The sequence below is a fragment of the Sus scrofa genome, chromosome 2 (assembly GCF_054392235.1).
Source record: "Sus scrofa isolate SSC_HxYL_T2T_F1_AM1 chromosome 2, Sscrofa_HxYL_maternal_Yorkshire_Landrace_v2.0, whole genome shotgun sequence".
NCBI lineage: Eukaryota > Metazoa > Chordata > Mammalia > Artiodactyla > Suidae > Sus > Sus scrofa.
In genome coordinates this window covers 62948542-62969519 of record NC_139384.1, presented here as the reverse complement: position 1 = coordinate 62969519, position 20978 = coordinate 62948542, and the positions used below count along the sequence as shown (strand labels likewise).

Genomic DNA, 20978 nt, shown 5'->3' with positions numbered 1-20978 from the left:
ACTTTTTGTATCTTGTACAAAGTCCACAAATTATGAGAAATTTTAAAGAAATCTTTAAAATAACACTAATAAAATTTATATTTAAAATTAAATTCAGATTTAAATGTAATGGAATGTTGGAATCCATGGGGTAAAACTGCTTCATGAGATAAATATTTTTAGGAAAATATTCTGTTTGAGAAGCATCAAAAATATGAAAACATTGTTCTTTACAAAAATATACATTTGGATATAATTTATCAGAAGTTCAGCCTGATGTTTTCAAAACCTAGAAGCACTCCTAAGAGCTCCAGTAACAAACAGGTTCTTTAAAAATTAAAAATAATCAAAAATTGGAGTTCCTGTAGTGGCTCAGTGGAAAAAAATCTGACTAATATCCGTGAGGATGCAGGTTTTTGATCCCTGGCCTAGCTCAGTGGGTTAAGGATCTTGCATTGCCGTGAGCTGTGGTGGAGGTCACAGACTAGACTTGGATCCTGCGTTGTGATGGCTATGGTGTAGGCCAGCAGCTACAGCTCTGATTGGACACCTAGCCTGGGAACCCATATGGCATAGGTGCAGCACTAAAAAGACAAAAAAAAAAAAAAAAAAAAAAAAAAAGAATTTCAAGTGACTGAAATAACTTTTAGTTATATTGAGAGAATAAAGTTTCTAAGTTATAAATTCAGATGAAAATTAATTTGGAGAAATGTGAGACCAAAACCCTTATAATTAATAAGTACGTCACAAGAAAATATTATTTTTTATTTTATATAAAATTCTAACACAAAACAATGTTTGCAATTTGCATTGTATTTTGTAACTAATGAAATAAGTTTGTAAAAAAGTACATTTGAGCAACATTTTCATCATTTCAATCATGTCATTATTTCAAACATTTCAACATGTCAATCATTTTCTGATTTTGAACAAGAGTCTATTATCACTTCTATGTGCCCTACATATTATGTAGCTTATGAACCCTCCCTTTCCTGCCACACCTGGGAGATAAATAATATTTCTTCATTGATCAAAGATGGACAGTGATAATTCATCAGGGAAGTTGACTTGAGATTTTTATTGTATGTAGTTCAGGACATGTTTAGGAAGGTAACTATGCCAAAATATGAATGACTAAAATTGGTTCATGAAAATTAACTTTCTCCAACCTACTTCAGTAGAACTAAAGGATGTAGTAAGCAGAGCATGAAATCTGACCTGAGAGATACTATCTAAGAGTTGAAGTGGCTCTTAGGAGTAAAGAGGATTATCTGAGTAATTTTTTTTTTCATGCCTAGATGAAATTTATTCTTGGCATTTAATAACAAAATAATATTTTAAAATACTATATGAAGATGAATGGATTTATATTCAACTATTGGTACTCATGCAAAAGCATTAGCTACACTTTCACAGAGAAGATTCTCTGAATTACTCTTTTTAGTGCCCCCATTACCTCTTTGTTTTTCAGGCTATAGATAACAGGATTAAGCATTGGAGTCAGAATGGTGTAGAAGACAGCCAGAGTTTTGTCCTCTGTTGGAGATCTGAGATCTCTTGGGCGTAGATAAGTGTAAACAAAGGGAACATAGTAGAAAGTCACCACAGCAAGGTGGGTGCTGCAGGTCGAATAGGCCTTCTTCTTCCCTTCTGCTGAGTTCATGTGATAGACAGCAAGCAGAACACGGCCATAGGAACATGCAATACCAATGAAAGGCAACAAAAGGAAGAGGATAGTACTGACGAACACTGTGTATTCATAGATCCAGGTGTCCATGCAGGCTAGAGTCAGCATGGCTGGGACATCACAGAAGAAATGATTGATTGCTCTGGATCGGCAATAATGGATATGCAGGGCATATGTGGTATGTGCACAGGAGTTGATAGAGCCCATTATCCAAGATGCCGTTATCATCAACACGCACACTCTTCTGCTGATTCTGATGGGGTAGTGAAGAGGAAAGCAAATGGCCACATAACGATCATAAGCCATACAGGCCAAGAGCAATGTTTCTGCACCTGCTAAAGTCAAGAAGAAGAAGCTCTGAACCCCACATCCAATAAAAGAAATAGATTTGTTTCCAAACAGAAAATTGTAGGCCATTTTGGGGACAATGGTTGAGATGTAATTTAGGTCAATTAGGGATAGCTGACTAAGTAAAAAATACATGGGTTTGTGAAGATGGATGTCCAAAAAGATGAGAAGGATCATGGAGAGGTTGCCAAATAGAGCCATTAGGAAAATGAGAACAATGAGAATAAAAAGAAACAGGCCAATTCTTGAAGGGGGAAACAACCCCAATAAGATGAAATCAGTTGATGTTTGATTATAGTTTTCCATGGGGAATTCACATAATTTCTTCTAAAAGCAGACATAAGAATAAGTTATTATTGAAACAATAAGGTATTTTAAAGTTATTTTTGTCACACTCTTTATTTATTATTATTTAAAATTTTATAGCTCTTAAGTTAGGGATTAAACATAAATTTTAGAAAAAAGTAGCCTTTGAGCAGACTAAAATATGAAAATGTAGGATTGCCATTTTGGCTCGGTTGAAATGAACCCAATTAATATCTATGAGGACATGGGTTCAATCCCTGGCCTTGCTTAGTCGGTTAGAGATCCAGCATTGCCCTGAGCTGAAGTGTAGGTCAAAGACATGCATAGCTTATATCTGGCATTGCTGCAGCTGTAGCGTAGGCTGGCAGCTAAAGGTTTGATTAGACCCCTAGCCTGAAATCATATATGCCACAGGAATGGCCTTAAAAAGAAAAAAAATATATATACGGAAATGCAAGTATTTTGACAAAAATATTTTCCAAGAAATCTTGAACACTGTAAAATTATTTTATTGTGATAACATTAGGATCAATAAGTTTACTGTCTGACACAAACTCGAGTGACACCAAACTCAAATGTCATATTCAAAATATATTCATAGGAAATCAGTGCAAATGAACATATTAAAAAAGTTTACTACATCACAGTATGATTTCTCTTTCATATTTCAGTCCTAAGTTGTGTAAAACTGCAGCAACTTGTCATCTATTCTGAGAAGTTATTTTCTCTCTTAGACCTCTTTGCTCAGAAGTTTCAAATTAACCCTCCTTGAAGTCAGGTATTAATTTGGCTTATCTTTTGTGTAACATAAAATGAATATTAATTGTCAAGTATTAATTACAAAAAGTCACTTTTGTCTGCCTCTGCAGTGAGTTTCTCAATGCTGCAGTTAGAGTAAAGCCTTTCTTTGCCTATATGTCTATACGCCTCACCCTTGTAGATATGAATCTGTGCCCAGTCTCCCAAAGAGCATGTTTTATATCTCTCTGCCTCTATAACACTGCTATACACTGATTTATGGCATTTTGTCTTACAGAATTTTTACCTTTTTTTTGCATAAAGCTCTAATTCTAGATTATTGTATACAATTAAGCACAAATATTTATAACCTCTCCCTGTTAAAACTTAACTATCATGATGATACAAAAATAGATATGTTATGAATTAAAAGAGCACAAGAAGCATAAGGCACAACAAGAGAAGAAGTGTTTTAGAACCCTTTGAAATAAGAATTTGGATAGACGTATTTAGTCAACTAAATGGAAAAAAGAAATGGTATCTTAGGTGTCTTCTTCAAGGAGCTAGGAAGCAGAATTCTTTATAGAGATGTTTAAATTGAACAAGCGCTACATATTATGTAATGTTTTATTTGTAAATATTTTTAGAAACAATTATTAAGGAAGTCTAATATGAAAGAGGAAGATGCACACATGTACACATACACACACATACATTCACAAACAATTATACAATGAGGTAAAATGATTGAAAATTGTAGAAGATAATGCACTTTTGAAAAATAAGATTTCAGATGCTAGATACATTATCATTTTGCAATATAAATATCATTACATATTGAAAACAATGTGTTAAGTAACAAAGTCTCTTGAAAATTAAAAAAATAATGATTTATAAAAAATTAAAACTTTCATGGACCAAATGAAAAAAACAAAAAACAAAACCCTACCAGAATTAAAGGAAAAAAAATTTCTGAAAATTCTCAATGTTGTCCTAAAATGTCTTGGGTGAGAAAATAGCTATACTGAGAAGTATTTATAGTAAAATACTAACTAAAATATCATCAGCTTTTACAATAAGTTATATTTTTAATTTAGTAATATATACTAGAAGCTGAAAAAAAATGCTATCAACTAAGACACAAAGTGAGATGTAAGTATGTGGAAAGGATGGGGGAGCAGAAAAAAAAGATGCAGGTGGCAATGTGGATGGGGAAGGTTTCAATCCAGAGTGGCCAGAGTAAGAGACAAGAAATATTATCAATATTTAGTAATTAAACATGGCAAGTTAAGCATATTGGAGAAAAATATATGGAAAAATAGAGGAGTGTTAAAATACTGTAAAATATTTGCCTTGTGGATCAGAAAGAATCTTATAATGTGGGCTGTTGAGATCGTATTTTTGCTTTACTTGAATAAAATATTAAAGTGATGTGAAACAGGTCACAGTTAAAAACTGAACTCACAACTAACATGTTCGATTGAGAAAGACTGAAATCTTTTCCTTTCAGAGAGAGAGAGAGAAAACAAGGATGTCCATTTTTGTCTTTTCTTATATTACTGGAAGTAAAATTATCTTAGTTTCTAAAAATTGGCTGACCTTATCAATATAAATGTATACAATAAGATTTTTGGGGGGAGTTCCCAATGTGACACAGTGGAAATGAATTCAACTAGTATTCATGAGGGCGTGGGTTCCATCCCTGGCCTCGCTCAGTGGGTCAGCAATCCAGCATTGCAGATCCTGTGTTGCTCTGGCTATGGCCAGCAGCTGTAGCTCCAATGTGACCCTTAGCCTGGGAACTTTCATATGCCACAAGTGTGGCCCTAGAAGGCAAAAAAAAAAAAGAATCATTTTTCATTGCCATTAATTATTTATAATTGACAAGTTGACAGCATTGTAAAATGGTTTTCAGAGAATCAGACTAAAAATGTGTTCTCCAGTGTCTAGACAAACATATTAGTGTAGAGTAGAGAAACCTTACATGGAAGCCTACATGAGATTACATGTTCCCTTGTGTTTCTATAAGAATGGCTAAAAAAGACATAAAGATTGCATAACAGTTTATATTAGTTTACTGACAGGAATTTTATTGATAGTATTTAATAAAAAAGTAATGCATATTTTTAATTTTTGAAGCTATACATTTTGAGAACCATAATTTTTTACAGTATAAGGAGATATTAAATACACAGTGAACATTTGTCTGTGTATATGTTTGGGTGTTGCTTTTTTTTCTTTTCTTTTTCTTTTTTGTCTTTTCTAGGGCTGCTCCTGCAGCATATGGAGGTTCCCAGGCTAGGGGTCCAATTGGAGCTGTAGCCACTGGCCTGCACCAGAGCCACAGCAACGTGGAACCCAAGCGGCATCTGCGACCTACACCACAGCTCATGGCAACACAGGATCCTTAACCCACTGAGCAAGGCCAGGGATCAAACCTGCAACCTCATGGTTCCTAGTCAGATTCGTTAACCACTGCGCCACGATGGGAACTCCGGGTGTTTCTAATTAATGCCATTCCATGATGTTTTACAATGGTGACCAAATATTAATAAATAGATAATTAGGTAGACAGATATTTTTAAAGATAGAAACCGATTATATGTCCTCCAAATTTTGTTTTGCAAAGAGAGTATGTTTATTCTGCTTTATTTCACAAGTACACTAGCAAGATTTTAGGTTTAAAACTAATTATAATTCTACCTCACCTACTCACAGGTAATGTAAGCTTAGAATAAGAAATTTAACTATCTGAACCTGTATATTTTCTGTAGAATGGATATAAAGAAACATGGGATATTACAAACAATCCATTAAAAAATAATGCTTGCCTAGGTATAAAACATCATTGAAAATTAGTTGTAAATTTTAGCATCCTCATCAATATGGTTGCCATCACCATCATTTACTTTCACTCAAAGGCATCCATCACAATGGCATGGTGATACGGTTTCTGGTTGTCTCTTTATGCTATACCAATTTGATTTTCACAACCTCCAGAAGACTATTTATTCAGATATTACTTCCTTTACTGGAAATTTATTGATGTATACAGGAAATAAAAAAGCTAATAAATAAGAGGTAAATACTAACAGCATAACACACTTTAATTTCAATATATATCCTTCAAAACCAAAAATGGTTAACTGTAACTAACAACATCATTAGTTACCTGGATCATTTCTAGAAGTTATCCTTCAAAAAGAGAGAGAGAGAGAGAGAGAGTGTGTGTGTGTGTGTGTGTGTGTGTGTGTGTATGCTGGCTATAAGACACAAGTTCTTTCACAATCCTTATTTAGAATTGATACCTTTAGGTATCAGATTTATTCTTCAAATATCACTTAAGCACACCCAAAGTATCTCCCAAGCCCCTCCTCTCATTTCTCATTAAGAAAAGCACAGTGATGAATCAGTTCCAAAACCACTTTTCTTGTCCATTTTTTACTCTACCATTTCTTCTGAAAGCAGAAGTAAAAAGTGCAGCCAGTACTGAATTTCAAACTTCATCGAAGTTCTTTTGTTTCTTAACCAAGTTTTACACAGAACACATTACACATTTCCCAAACTGCTTACCTTAAATCCTGACTAATTTCAATCCAAACAGTAACCAACACTGTCAAAAGGATTAATATTATATAAGCAGCACCTATGGGATTACACAGTGTCCTTAGATGACAAGGTGTCTCTCTACTCCTTAAAAATAGATAACTATGTTGTTTTCAAACATTCTCTAATTCACTGAAAGCTTTCTCATTTCTAGAGGATATACAACAGGCTATGGATACAACTTTATCCTTTCTTTAATAAACAGTGTATATCCTTCAACTTTCTTTTTTTGTATAAATGTCTAGCCTCAATTAGAGCCAAGTAAATTCTTCTACTAATTGAAGCACCATGTAAATGAATATAAACTTTTATTACATACTTTTCTTAGAATATCATAATTATATTTAATTATATTTCAGAATTTGGTATAATTAAGTGTAGATCCATTCCTCACAAGTCTAGGACAGTGACTCACAGGCAATACCAGAAATTGCCTTTATTATCAATTTTGCTAGGTTTTACTATCATTTCACAATCGATTATTCACAATCAGATGAATTCTCAGAACGGATAACATGTTTTAACTTTAAAAGAACTTCATATTTTAAAAAACAAGAGAAGAATTTGAACAGCCCATCAACTTTTTTTTTAAGGATATGTATTTTAGTATAACTAATTTATATATCTTGTTTAAATGAACTCCCGTCTAATGATATTTTCTTTTAGGAGTTTCCTAACTAATAAGATGTCTGGATATATTTGCTGTTTATTTTAAACAGAAATACTTAGTTATGAATAAATTTCTCTTAAGCACTTGCTAAAGCGTCTCTTCTCTTCTGTGGTGAATAAAAATAAAAATACTATTAGGATTATCACCTTTTATTATGGCCACACTTTCACACACTCACTGGCTTGATTAGCTGACAGAGGTCCAATGGTCATCACATAAAGTTCTTTTCTGAGTAAATTTTGAAATTTTTCTATATGAATGTATATATTAATCCGTTGTCTCTAACAGCTGACATTTTTAATACTTCCATGAAAACTTGGTGGCAAAATGATTCTAGGATTTCCTTACCTGGAGGATTTTTTTAATACTTTCCATGTTTTTTTTTTTTTATTATTTATGTAGGAATGCCTACTGAGTTTGAATGAATGTAGGTTAAGTCAAACATAACCAAGGATAGACTAATACCAAAGTTGGGGAAGATGTGTTAAGGATAAAATCACTGGGGAAAGAAAGTATTTATTTAAATTCTTCCAGTATTAATATAGCTATGAACATTTTGGATCATATATCTTATATTCAGTAAGTGTATGTTAATGATATGCCTGCACATATTAATTTCCCAGTTTTGGTTATATTAGCCAACATTTTAATAAGTTAAATGGAATATGGTTAGTTTTAGAAACATGTAAACCAAATTCTTAATATATCAAATATATGGGAATTTATTGTAGGTATGAAATACTTTCAGGGGTTTCCATTCAATAGGAATTCATTTTAAATTATAAAAAAAAGTCCCTTGTTAAATAAAATAAAGAAAATATTACTTGATTAATTTTGATGCAATATTTAGAAAAATATAACAATGTAATGTTACTGCAGAAAATATAGTAAAAGTTCTTATATTTCTCATAATTACAAATAATTACATCTTTTCTTTGTGAAGGTGTAATATTGGAGCTGTTTAAATTTTTTAAATATATTTTAATTGAGTATTTTTATTATAGTGTGTCTCACTAAAGACTTTTTTGTTTAATTTATTTTGAATTATTTGGTATTCATGGATCTAGATATTCATTTCACTCCTCAGATTTGGGGCTTGTGTCAATATTTTTTTAAATAAGCCTTCTGTCCCCCTTTCTCTTTGGTCCTTCTGGAATTCTCATAATGTATATATTGTTTGCTTATGAAAGCCCATAAATTCTGTGAATTTTTTCAGGTTTTTATACCTGTTCTTATCTTCAATCTGGAAAAAAATCAAACTGTCTTTGAGTTTACTCATTCTTTCTTTGGCTTGATCGTGTCTACTGTTCAACATTTATTGATATTTATTTTTTCAGTTCAGTCGCTGTGTTCTTCAGTTCTAGAATTTTGGCTTGCTCCTTTTAAGGTATCAGACTTTTTCTTGAAATTCTCATTTTGTTCAAATTTATTATCTGATATCATTTGATTATCTGTATGCTCTTTTCACCCACTAAAATTCTTTAAGATAAATAATCTCAATTCTTCATCTGACTCTTAAAATTGCCAGTCCTTTAGAGCCAGTTGCCTGTGCATTATTTTGTTATTTGGTATTTTCATATTCCAAACTTGGGAACTTTTATTCTTGAATTGGAGTTTTCATATTTAAAGTCTTTATAAGCTACACTTGAGAGGAGCAGCCTTGAATTAGTTAGCCCAGCCAGAAATTTAGGGGAGGGTAGCAGATGTAACATGATCATGTTAGCTCACATGGTCTATGTGTGATTAAGCTTGATGTTTGGGTTTATATTAAAATTGGGTGCTCATTTGACTTTCTCTTCCTGATGGGAGAGCTCTAAAGAAGACTAAATCTCTATCTGCCCTGTGCTTCATGGTATTGGGAAAAAATGGCTCAGGTGGAGAAAAACTATCCTTCCCTCTCACCTCAATATGTCTTTTCCCATTTCTGTGCTCCACTTGAGTCTTAAAATCTCTTGTCTGGAATCCAGAGCTCTAGTGAAGGAATATTGTGCATGGATGGTTATTTATATCCATGTTTCCATGAAGGAATGCAGGCTATAATCTTCTATTCCACCATCTTTCCAACATGATGACCATGATGAAGAAAATAATGAAGTTTTCAGTCAGAAGATCAGGAAGCAAATCCCACACAGCCCATTCCATACCCCAGAAAGTTCATGGAATAATTTAATTCTAAAAATAACCATTTCTTCCCCGAGAATACAGTGGAAGGTAGTGAGTATTGAATGTCACATACTTCCTACAGACATAGCACAAAACCAGGTGTAGCATGGCACTGTGAATTTTGTTTATCCTAAAAGAAGAAGAATAAATAATTTAAATAATATCCTGAGTTGTGTTTTTTTAACTTTAAAAAATGTTTAATTCAGGGGAGTCCCCTGTCGTGGCTCAGTGGCTAACAAATCTGACTAGGAACCATGAGGTGGCAGGTTTGATCCCTGGCCTTGCTCAGTGGGTTAAGGATCTGGCATTGCTGCGAGCTGTAGTGTAGGTCAACGACATGGCTAGGATCCTGAGCTGCTGTGACTGTGGTGTGTGCCGGCAGCTACGGCTCCGATTAGACCCCTAGCCTGGGAACCTCTATATGCCGCAAGTGCGGCCCTAGAAAAGGCCAAAAAAAAAAAAAAGACAAAAAATGTTTAATTCAGTCCAGTTTAATTATTCATAAAATCACATCATTCTAGTGAAAGATCCTATTTACTTATTTTAGAAAAGGCACCTTTGTGTGTCCCAACATAGCAAAATACAGGTGATAAATATTTCTATGCAACATTCTTGAAAATAATAACTCATAAAAGAAATATATCCCCATAAAATGAGCTATAATGTGAATGCACTCATAGCCTTTTTATAAATGGGCATATATGTGGTGACGTATTATTTGCTAACAAGTTGAATCAAAATATAAAATATTTCTTCCTCCTCAAATTATTGTCCAAATAGTATGCAGTCACAATAAAAATCCCACATGTTTGGTGGAAAGTTTTGTAAGCTAATTCTAATAATTACGTGGAAATATAACTGGCTGAGAATAATCAAGATATGCTTTGAGATGCACATATTTTGAAGATAGAGAAAATACTCAATAAAAAGAATCTGGAGAAAAGAAGAAGAAAAAAAAACAGTGATGATTAATAGTTAATGGTCTATACATATATATTAAACCATCATTTTGTACTTCTTAATATATGTATTTGTCAATTATGCCTTGATAAAATGGGGGAAATAGGACAACCATGAGCACGTCCAATGACATACGCCTTCCATGTCTGAATCTCTTCCAAATACATTTTTCTATAGAGTTTTGAAGAGTCTTGTTCAAGGTGTTCCCATTGTTGTGCAGAAGGTTAAGAATTTCACATTGTCTCTGCAGGGACATGGGTTCAATCCCCAGCTCAGTGCAGTTGGCTAAGAATGCAGTGTTGCCACAGCTGTGGTGTAGGTCACAGTTGCAGTTCAGATTTGATCCCAGTTTGCAGATTTGATCAACTTGCAAATGCTGTAGGTGAGGGCAAAAAATAAAACAAAATAAAAAACATGTACAGCTGCGGTATTTGGTAAAACCTACAATGATTACATATGCCCATTAAGCCATGTAAGTAAATAGAGGCTAGCTACCAAGTGGATTAGTTAATGGAAATGTTAATTAACAATCCACCGATGTACAGATAAGTGTTAATAGATATAATGTGAAGGAAAAGAAGCCAGACCCAAAAATCACATAATCTATACATAAAATTTTAATGGCAAAATGAAGTTGTAAAAAGGGCTCTATTTCCCATTCCTGGGCATCTATCCAGAGAAAACCATGACTCAAAAAGATACACATACTCCAATGTTCATTGCAGCACTATATACAATAGCCAAGACATTGGAGCAACCTAAATGTCCATGACAGAGGAGTAGATGAAGAAAATGTGGTACACATACAAATGGAATATTACTTAGCTATAAAAAGTAATGAAGTAATGGCATTTGTAGCAAGATGTATAGACCTAGAAATTATCATCTAAGTGAAGTTAGTCTGACAGTGAGACACAAACATCATATGCTATCATTTATATGTGAAATATAAAAAAATGGACACAATGAACTTTGCAGAATCGATACTGACTCACAGACTATGAAAAACTCATGGTTACCAAAGAAGACCAGTTAGGGAAGAGGGATGGACTGGGTGTTTGGGATGCAAATGCTATAAAATTTTGTGGTGATGATCATTGTACAGCTATATATTTATGTATGAATAATAAAATTCATTGAGTTGAAAAATAATACAAAATTTAAAAAGGGCTGAATTGCGGTGAGAAGGAATAAAAGGGTAGACAGAGTATTGTGAAATACTCATCACATCTACTCCTCAGTTAAGATGCCAGTTGCAATAGTTTCAATTTGTCATAATCTTTTATGTTTATCATATTTTAATAATAGATTTTTAAAGGGAAATAGTTAATGATTCATGGAGTGATAGTAAAAAGTTAACTATAATATATATATGACATGCTTTATTGGTAGGAATATTGAGATCCTTGGGAACAGAGGGAAAGGATATTGCTTAAAGACACTGACTTCAAACTCATGAATATGAAAAAGCAAATTATCCAGTTAAAGAAATTTATGTAAGGATAGTGGTTTATATGTTAAAGATATAGGCAATTGCAGAGTTTGGGAGTGGGTCTGTCAAAAATCTGAAGTCACAACTTATAAGGGAGCATGGATTCAACATACATACATTTATGAAACTTCTGCAGGGGCCTGTAATATGGTTCTGATGCTGTAAATGGCACAACAGTGCTATCTTCACAGGACTCAGTTTCAGGGTCACATTGGATGTTCCTAAATGATTGCAGTCTTCAGACCTAATCCACTTCCATTCCTGGACATTGTATAAAACTTTCAACCATTTTTAGCATTACATTATCAGTTTAAAGTGAACTGAATATATTTATCTTTTTCTAGGTAAAGAAGCTTAGATGATCATATTAGATTCAAAATATCAGTTTGATTCACTTGAGAAATCTTTCTAGAAAATACTCTATTAAAGAGAATGTTTGAACTTGAAATAAGGAGATAATTATAGGAATTAGAGAGAAGTCTTAAAATGTTTGAGAAGAATATATTTAATTTTTTAATGACCAACTGCTTTATTGTAAATAAAGAGCAAAATGATTAACTTAAAATTTTCATACTGGCTCTCTATTTTTTTTGTGTGAAAGTTTTCATTGTGTATCCCACAATGTATTAAGTGCTCAACAAGTATTTCATTGTTGATTTTAAGCAGCCATTACCTTGTTTCCTTTTAATATTTTTGCTGTATGTAATATTTTTCACTTTTTCCAAATTTTATAGTCATATAGTTGAGTAGGATGAAGTAACATTTTCAACAGTAAACAACTATTATATTTTTTCTTAACCTAATTTCCTCTAGATTCATTCATGTTGTCAGAATGACAAGGATTTCCTTCTCTGTTAAGGCTGAATAATATTAATATACATATATTTACCGCATTTGCATCCATTCATACATAGGCGGACGCTTAAATTGTTTCCATGGCTTATGGTGGTGAGTGCATGCACTGGGGGTTTGGGATGGAAACCCACGGCATATGCAGGTTCCCAGGTTAGGGATAGATTTGGAGCTTTTGCTGCTGGCCTATGCCACAGCTACAGCAACACAAAATTCGAACCGCATCTGCAAACTTCACCACAGTTCACAGCAACACCAGATCCTGAACCAACTCAGCAATGCCAGAGATCAAATCTGCATCCTCATGGATGCTAGTCAGATTTGTTTCTGGTGAGCCACTATGGAAACTCCAGTTTCCAAATTTTTATGCTTCTCATCTATCTTGTCTGTCAGCCCTGAAGCTATGAGCATAGTGGACAATGAACATCCTTCTCTAACCCCAGTCCTTCTTTTAATTTTCTAACTCAAATTAAGGGCTCTGATGGGGCATCAATGTGCATCGAAACTGCACACATTAGAGGCTACCACACTGTTGAAACTCATCAGTTTCTCTTCTATGCTACAGTATGCTACATGCAGTCACTTAAACAAGAATAATGAGAAAGAAAAAAAAAAATGACCTGTGGGGGCCTCCCCATGTTGGAACCGGCTCCCAGAAGCATCTCACTTATGGCCCATTTTTCATCACATAGGAGTTGGTGGCCAGCTTGGGATTTCCCTCCTGGGTTTTTTTTCCCTAATATTTTTCTTTTATGTGGTCTTTTGGCTGACTCATCAATTGTTGGTTCCTAAACTGGCCCCTGTACATTTAGGGCAAAGAATGACTGAAAAAATAGAGTGACTACTCTAGATTGGTTGGTGATTTTTTGATAATCTCTCTTTAGGGAGATTTTAACTTGTCTGCTACCATCTATGTCCCACCTAGGCTGGACATTTGGGTTTTTGCCTCATTGGCTCTCAGTAGTTTCTGTACCCTGATTCTCAAATATCGCTTGAGTTTTTCATCAAATGCCTCACCTACATACAGGTAATAAATAATATATAAAAATTAAGTGATTTACTTATTATTACACTCTCATTTTTTCTGAGTTTGCCTCTGACAATCAACCACATGCTCAGTTTCTTCCTGGACATAATTCTCATGCTTGGCTTTTTGCAATACTTCCTTAAAGCCATGCATATTGATATGAAGTCTCCTGATTGGATAGTTCTGGATTGGCAGATAATACTATTTATCTGCCCTTTGTCTGGTGTTGTCTTCACAATATTAATTTTTAAGTACACTTTGGCTATTTCTCATATCATGCATATATTACACTTGATTCTTATTTATGAAGATTTTGTGATGATTGAATCACTTTAAATATATTTATTTTTCAGAGTTCCCTGTGTGGTTAATTATCTGGCTTGTCTCTGTAGAGGTCAATAGGTTAAGGATCTGGTGTTGCCATAGATGTGGCATAAATTGCAGATCTGGCTCAGATTGGATCCCTGTTCTGGGAACTTCCATTTGTCATGATGGCTGCCAGAAAAGAAAAAAATATATATATTTTTTTCATTATAATGTGTATAATTTTTGGTCATTGCTTTCACTTAGAATCTTGGCTGATAGAGTAAGATAGCAAATGCCAGTTTATACTGTAAAAACTCAAAATTAAATTGAGTAAATTAAAAAACTGAATTCGGAGTTCCCATCGTGGCTCAGTGGTTAACGAATCTGACTAGGAACCATGAGGTTGCGGGTTCAGTCCCTGGCCTTGCTCAGTGGGTTAAGGATCTGGCGTTGCCATGAGCTGTGCTGTAGGTTGCAGATGTGGCTCAGATCCTGTGTTGCTGTGGCTCTGGTGTAGGCCAGTGGCTATAGCTTGCATTCGACCCCTAGCCTGGGAACCTCTATATGCCACCAGAGTGGCCCAAGAAATGTCAAAAAGCCAAAATAAAAAAAAAAAAAACACCTTTATTAAAAAAAAAACAAAAAACTGAATTTGCTTTACATAACACTTCATGAATTGAGCAGAATTCCCCTTATAAGGTAGAAAGGGGATCCAAGAAGCTGTATAAAATGGAAGAATTTATTACCAGAAAAAAATCAGTGCAATTAATTTATCCTAGTAGAGTATAAATTGTTTCAGAAAAAGCAATCATCCCTTTGGGGAGAGGGAGTCTCTTGTATCTCATTAATGCTGATCAGATAATTCCAGAGGAATTGGCCAAGATTACAAGCCTCAGAGAGTTTGAAACTGCAGTTAGGTTAAGTATTAAGTCAGTTTGATGACACTGGCTTAGCACAAGTGACTCCAACTTGGGCTTATTTTCTGTTTTTCAACTATTCCCCCTTTTGATCAGACTCTCAGACTAGTTTAGGAATGTTATTAAAATTTATGTCATTGTGCTATTTCCAGCTCTTCAGTTATTGCATATAATTGACAGTTTTGTACTTATGTGTTTTGTGGTTTTGTTTGTGTGTATTTTGCTAAATCTCTGGGGTACTCAGGGATTACAACTTCAGGATGACAATTTTTTAGTCAGTCATTTTCTGCATTCCTTTTTGGCATTCCTTTCTTTAGGAATTAATTCACTTGGTGGTGAGCAGCTATGAAAATAGAGTTAAAGCACTGGGAGAATTCAGAACACCATGGGGGGGTCTACTATGATTATTACAAGTAGGCTATTTTTCAATATCTGGACAGCATTTGGAGTTGCAATTCCCAAAGCCCAAATAATTTACGATCAAATGAAAGAAAAAGAAAAAGCAAGAAGAAAAAGCGACATTTTAAAGCCAAGTGGCATGCTTAGTAATTTTATGTATGTGAGTTTTAATTTTCTGAGAAATATTAATCCAGGGTAATAAATGTTGTTGGCAAAGGCACACACATCTCCCTATTCCAATAGAAGATAATTAAGCAGTATTCCATCAAGAACAATGTCCAGGAAGTCTGAGGTTTTGTCTCAGGACACTTTTGTTTTAGAAGCAGATGCTGAAATACTTTCAAGGGTAAATTAAAGAGAGATTCGAAATCACAGCATTATTTATATTCACTCCTAACCAGGGAAATATGAACCTGCCAAAGGAAGTAAATCTCAATTCATAAACATTCCCTGGTAGGCCTTTTTCAACTTGATGATGCAAATGCAATGGATTAGACTAATAAGGTGTCTCAGTCTATCTGTGAAAAGATAGAGCTGCAGTTAGATAACTTAAGAAATATTGCCCAGTTATGCATCAGCTATAGAGGCATTCATAGGCACAAGGAGAATGATAACCATGAGAGAAAAAAATTAATAATGTTGGAGCTAATACTGTAAATGAGCAGGAACCTATGAGGCCTTCCCAGGACAGACCCTTCTCCCATATTCTCTACTTTTGTTCCTCTCTAATACTTATAAAATAGTATCTGATTCACATTTCCTGAGTAGATTTACAAATGTGAAAAAAAAAAAAAAACACACTAAATGGTAGACGTTAACTACTTAATGAGGCACATAGCCCTCAGGCCTCCTGGTGCCTAAGAACTGAAATAGTAACCCTGACACTACACTTTTACCTAGCATCAGCCAATCAGAGAATTGTGATTGCATACCCTGCAATCCCTCTCCCTAGTCTGGGTTTAAAAATGCTTTGCTGAAACCCTTGAGGAAATTTGGGGGTTTGGGGGCAATGAGCCACCCGTCTCCTTGCATGGCCCTGCAATTAACATTTCTCTGCTCCAATCTCAACATTTCCACTTTCTTGTACTCACTGTGTGTTGGAACACAAGGTTGTCCTAATAATTTGGGTGAGCCAACCAGGAGTTCATTCGCATGTCAGTTTGAACCTAGCCAGGGGTATCCCCTTCTTTTAGTCCTCAGTAGCTTCTGGATTTCCTTTTGCTCCAGGAATCTTAGAGTTCATTTAACTCCAGGGATCTCAGAGGGACTATTCCTGACAGGTGTCAGCTGCCCATGGCTTGAGGCTGCTTGGAGCCAAGAAATGTCAGGAGCTATGGTCCACATTGTCTTTGAGGGTAAATATCCCAAATAGGCATAAACTGGGAATTTCCTCCACACAATTTGAACTACTTCCCTTGTGGGAAGTGAGGCACTCAGTCTGCTTTTTTCAAGAGGTAGGCCAACCTGTTTGGAGGCCTCTGTCTGTGAATAGAAGTAGAATTTTAAAATACACCCCCTCTGATTTTTTTGTCTCTGCAACTGTAACTTATTTGTTATTTTATGTCTTTGTATCATCTTAGGGTGAGCCACTCACCGTTCATTCTCTTTTCAGGAGCCAGGCCTCTCAAGTCCTCTATGTGGGAATCAAAGTAGAATTATAGACTACACATCATGTGATCCTTTGTTTGTGGGACTTTATGTTTGTTGTTTGTATGTAGGTTTGAATTGGCCAGTTGTGACATCTTTGGTGAATAATATAGCTTGCATAGGACAACACCAGGATATCCTTCTCTATGGTGTTTTTTTTTTTTTTTTTCACCTGCAGTAGAGCGTTGATTGGAATTTTCCCTTTTGGGCTAGACTTGCTCTTTCATTCAGCTTCATTTCTGATGGGGTTCATTTCATATCTGGGGTTGTCCCCTTCTGGACTGACCAGGCATTCACTGGCAATCTTCCTTTAGGGGGCTAGGGGAACTGTACACCTGAAAGACAGATTTGAATTGTTGTTTGCTTGATATTTGATAAAACTGGTCATGAATAATTAAGTATAGATGATCAGAGCTCTGTTCCATCTTATAGTCCCTGGTGTGATTTGAAAAACTGGGTGTGCTCCCTGAGCTCTGGAGAACAGTGGGCCTCTATTGGATATGATATTATACCAAAAAGGAGTGTCTTGCAATTGCTTTTATCTTCAGTGCATGTATGTGTATGTGAATGAGTGTCTTGGTACTTGAGTCCAAATCGCTTTCTCTGTTCTTGGTTTTACTGAAAGTAGGAAATGCCGATGTGAGTGTATGATATATATTATTATTTATTACTCTTTTCTGTTTGTTTAAACTGAAATGGACACTTAGGGACTGGAAAAAGAAAAAAAGTACCTCAAAATATTTTAAGATGGCTGGGTTTTGTATAAGCAGTTAGAGGAAGAATTTGCCCTTCTCTTGATGTGACTTTGAAGTGTAAATGATCTACCTGGGAGGTTATCTAATCAGACTGCATTTTCTGAAAAAAAAAAAAAAAAAAAAAAAGGAGACAATACTCAATATTAAGTTAACACCTGGTATTAAGGTTAGTTTATGTTTGTTAATTGAATTAATATAGATATGTCTTTAGAGTCATCAATATTAAGTATAATACTTTTACTGCACTTAAGTTGAATTGATGTTAAATAAAATCTTATTATATCTGTTGCAAATTCTGCAACAAGAAAAAGAGATTGGTATAGATGGGGCTCTAGGCTGAAAACAGCTGGAACTGATCAAGCTGAGTAAATTGAAACTTTTCTCATTTGACACTTCAAAGAGAAAGCTAATGGTAGGAGCTGATCTCTGCTGGAGTAGAAAAATAAGATGACCACGTATGAGGTCAAGGAGACTTCCCCAACTACATGTGCACAGAAAGGCTCCTTGGGAGTCAAAAAGAGAGGCACAGTGGAAATGAATCCGACTATTATCCATTAGAATGTGGGTTGGTTCCCTGGCCTTGCTCAGTGGGTCAGGAATCCAGCATTGCCATCAGCTGTGGTGTAGATCACAAACACAGCTTGGGTCCTGCTGGTATAGGCTGGCAGGTGAAGCTCCAATTCAACCCCTAGCTGAGAACTTCCATATGCAGCAGCAAGTGTGGCTCTGAAAAGGAAAAAAAAAAAAAAAGGAGGGGACACCAAACAATAATAAGTTTTGCAAATCTCTTATTACCCTCCATGCTGGAATCTATCTCAGCTAAAAAGATGCACATCCATAAAATTCTTCTGACCTCCAACTAACTTTGAAGTTCTTCAGTGGGCTCCTAAAATACCTCAGAAAAATATTCAACTTAATGGGATTATTTGGCAGAGTAAATTACAGGAGGAAAATTGTCAAATAAAAGGCAACAGAATCTGTAAAGACTTTGGTACATGTAAATTATTGTACATGGTTCATTTTACTTCTATGGAAAAAAATAACTTCTCATTGTCAGACTTTTGCTATCTTGATATACTTTTAGCATGGTAATAGTCTATTCCTAAATCAGGGAACTTAAATTATGTATACAATAGCTATAAAAGAAACAATCTAGACTATGGGAAATCCAAGATATCCCATTGATTTTTCCCAGCTCTCCGGCAAATCTTAGTTTTATTTAACGAATCAAAAATCTTGGGCTGTATGGATGAAACTTACACACACACAAAAAAAAGTTGTTAAAATATAATTTCTACATGGGGTATACTTTCTACAAACTCTACTGATCAAGGTACCCACTTCATTGGAAAAGTCGTAAAAACCTTAAAAAACACTTTACAAAATTACCACTGTCACTATCATCCTCGATCACCAGGCAAGGTCAACAGAACTAATAGAAAGATTAAACAAACAGAACAAAAATTAATTGCATGGAATTAAATGAACTGCTAAATACCATTACAATTTTTATGACTTTTTTGTCTTAACATATTACTGGTTTTTAGTCTTTATTTTTCAGGTATAGAAAAGCCCTTCTCCCCAAGCTACTTATAGTAACAACAATTTGGTAATTTACACCTGTAGTTAAAATTAAAACACTTTTCTTTATGGATGGTCCCTCCCTAAATTAGAGACCATTGGGTTTTGAGAAGTCTTATCAGGTAAATACAAGTCTGCCTCCTGACATATACAGGAATTTCAAAATATTTTGGGGACTTCTAGAAAGAAAAAAATCCACCTAGGGAAAATGTGATGGCAGGACTTTGGCATGAATTTCTTATCCTTGAGAAGTCTTCTGGGAATTTATTCTGACACCTCTACTAAGGAAGTACACCAAAGTGAAATACAAACAAACAAACAAACAAAAAAACTATGTCAATAGATTAGACTTATTTTGAAAACAAATTAGATTTTATTGCCTGCATTTGGTAAAATTAGGATAATTTTTTAAAAACATTATGTTTCACTAAATATTAAATTCTAGCTTTGTTAATTGAAGGCTATATTTACTGACTCATTACTCAAATTGTTCTTTTCTGTTATTTTGTATTGTTAAACTTTAATTGAGTTATACCAGGTACTTTTTTGATGTTTATGAAACTTAACTCAATAGTCAATCTTTGGATGATGACAAGATTCTCCATGATCTATAACCAGGATATTAACACCAGGCTATAGTCATTTAAGTCTAAATTGAAATGTCCAAAAGATGATCAACCACTTAACACTAGGAAATTGGGCTAAATGCCTTATGGTCAATGCCATATATAATTTATCTTAAAGGTAAGAACTGATGTAAAAATGACTATGCCACATAACCTGGGGTTATTCTGGATGGCACGTAATGAAAATATTTGAATTAACTTCTTACTTATGATTTTACTACTACCTGCTAGTTATATTATTTGTATTGCATTTTTACATCATTATTTCTTACATCACCAAATGGGTGACTGAGCCTCTGAGAAAATGATATGTAGTCCCTTGTGAGATTGATAATTGTAATAGTGTAACTCTAGATATGAGAAGAAACCACAAGAGGAAATTTTTCCTGAACTATAAGATACTTGTATGACAGGTAATCCAGAGAATTTTGGCTACTATTAATATGGCCTAGTCCAGTAATAGCACACTGAGTGGCCAATCAGTGGAGTCTTCGCCATAACAGGGAATAAATATAAAATGCGCCCCCAATAATGATCAAATGTATGACTGTGAAGGGGCCCTGCCAACTGGAATTGGGACTTGTCATATGCCTCTAAAAGGATTATATCATGGGCCACTGTAGCTGCTGACTTACAACATTCCCTGAAATTATTTCAGGGTCAAGATCAGAAATGAGGCACTCTATGTTCTGGGAAAACCTAGCAGAAAAATCCTCCAGATAGTTATATATTTCCAGGTAAGGATTTTCATAAGCCCAAAACCTTGCATCCTGTCTTCATAAAAAAAAAAAAAAAGAAAGAAAGAAAAAAAACCCTAAAATTATTAATGGTGACGTCTGCTTCGGCCATTGAGAAGATAAATAAATTTGGAAGTAAAAATTGAGTAGCTGTGTCAGACTCAGATATCACCAGTCATTCT

General features: G+C 34.6%; 1 protein-coding gene across 1 annotated transcript; it reads right to left on the bottom strand.

The window, feature by feature from the left end:
• Nucleotides 1–1381: 1381 nt before the first annotated feature.
• LOC110255197 (olfactory receptor 2L2-like) lies at nucleotides 1382–2335 on the bottom strand. Its single transcript, XM_003123590.3, has one exon. It carries the CDS (start codon nucleotides 2318–2320, stop codon nucleotides 1382–1384), a length of 939 nt encoding a protein of 312 aa, XP_003123638.2. The 5' UTR covers nucleotides 2321–2335.
• Nucleotides 2336–20978: the final 18643 nt, after the last annotated feature.

Coding starts and splice junctions, on each gene's coding strand:
- LOC110255197 (XM_003123590.3), bottom strand. CDS start 2,320: ATGGAAAACTATAATCAAACATCAACTGATTTCATCTTATTGGGGTTG.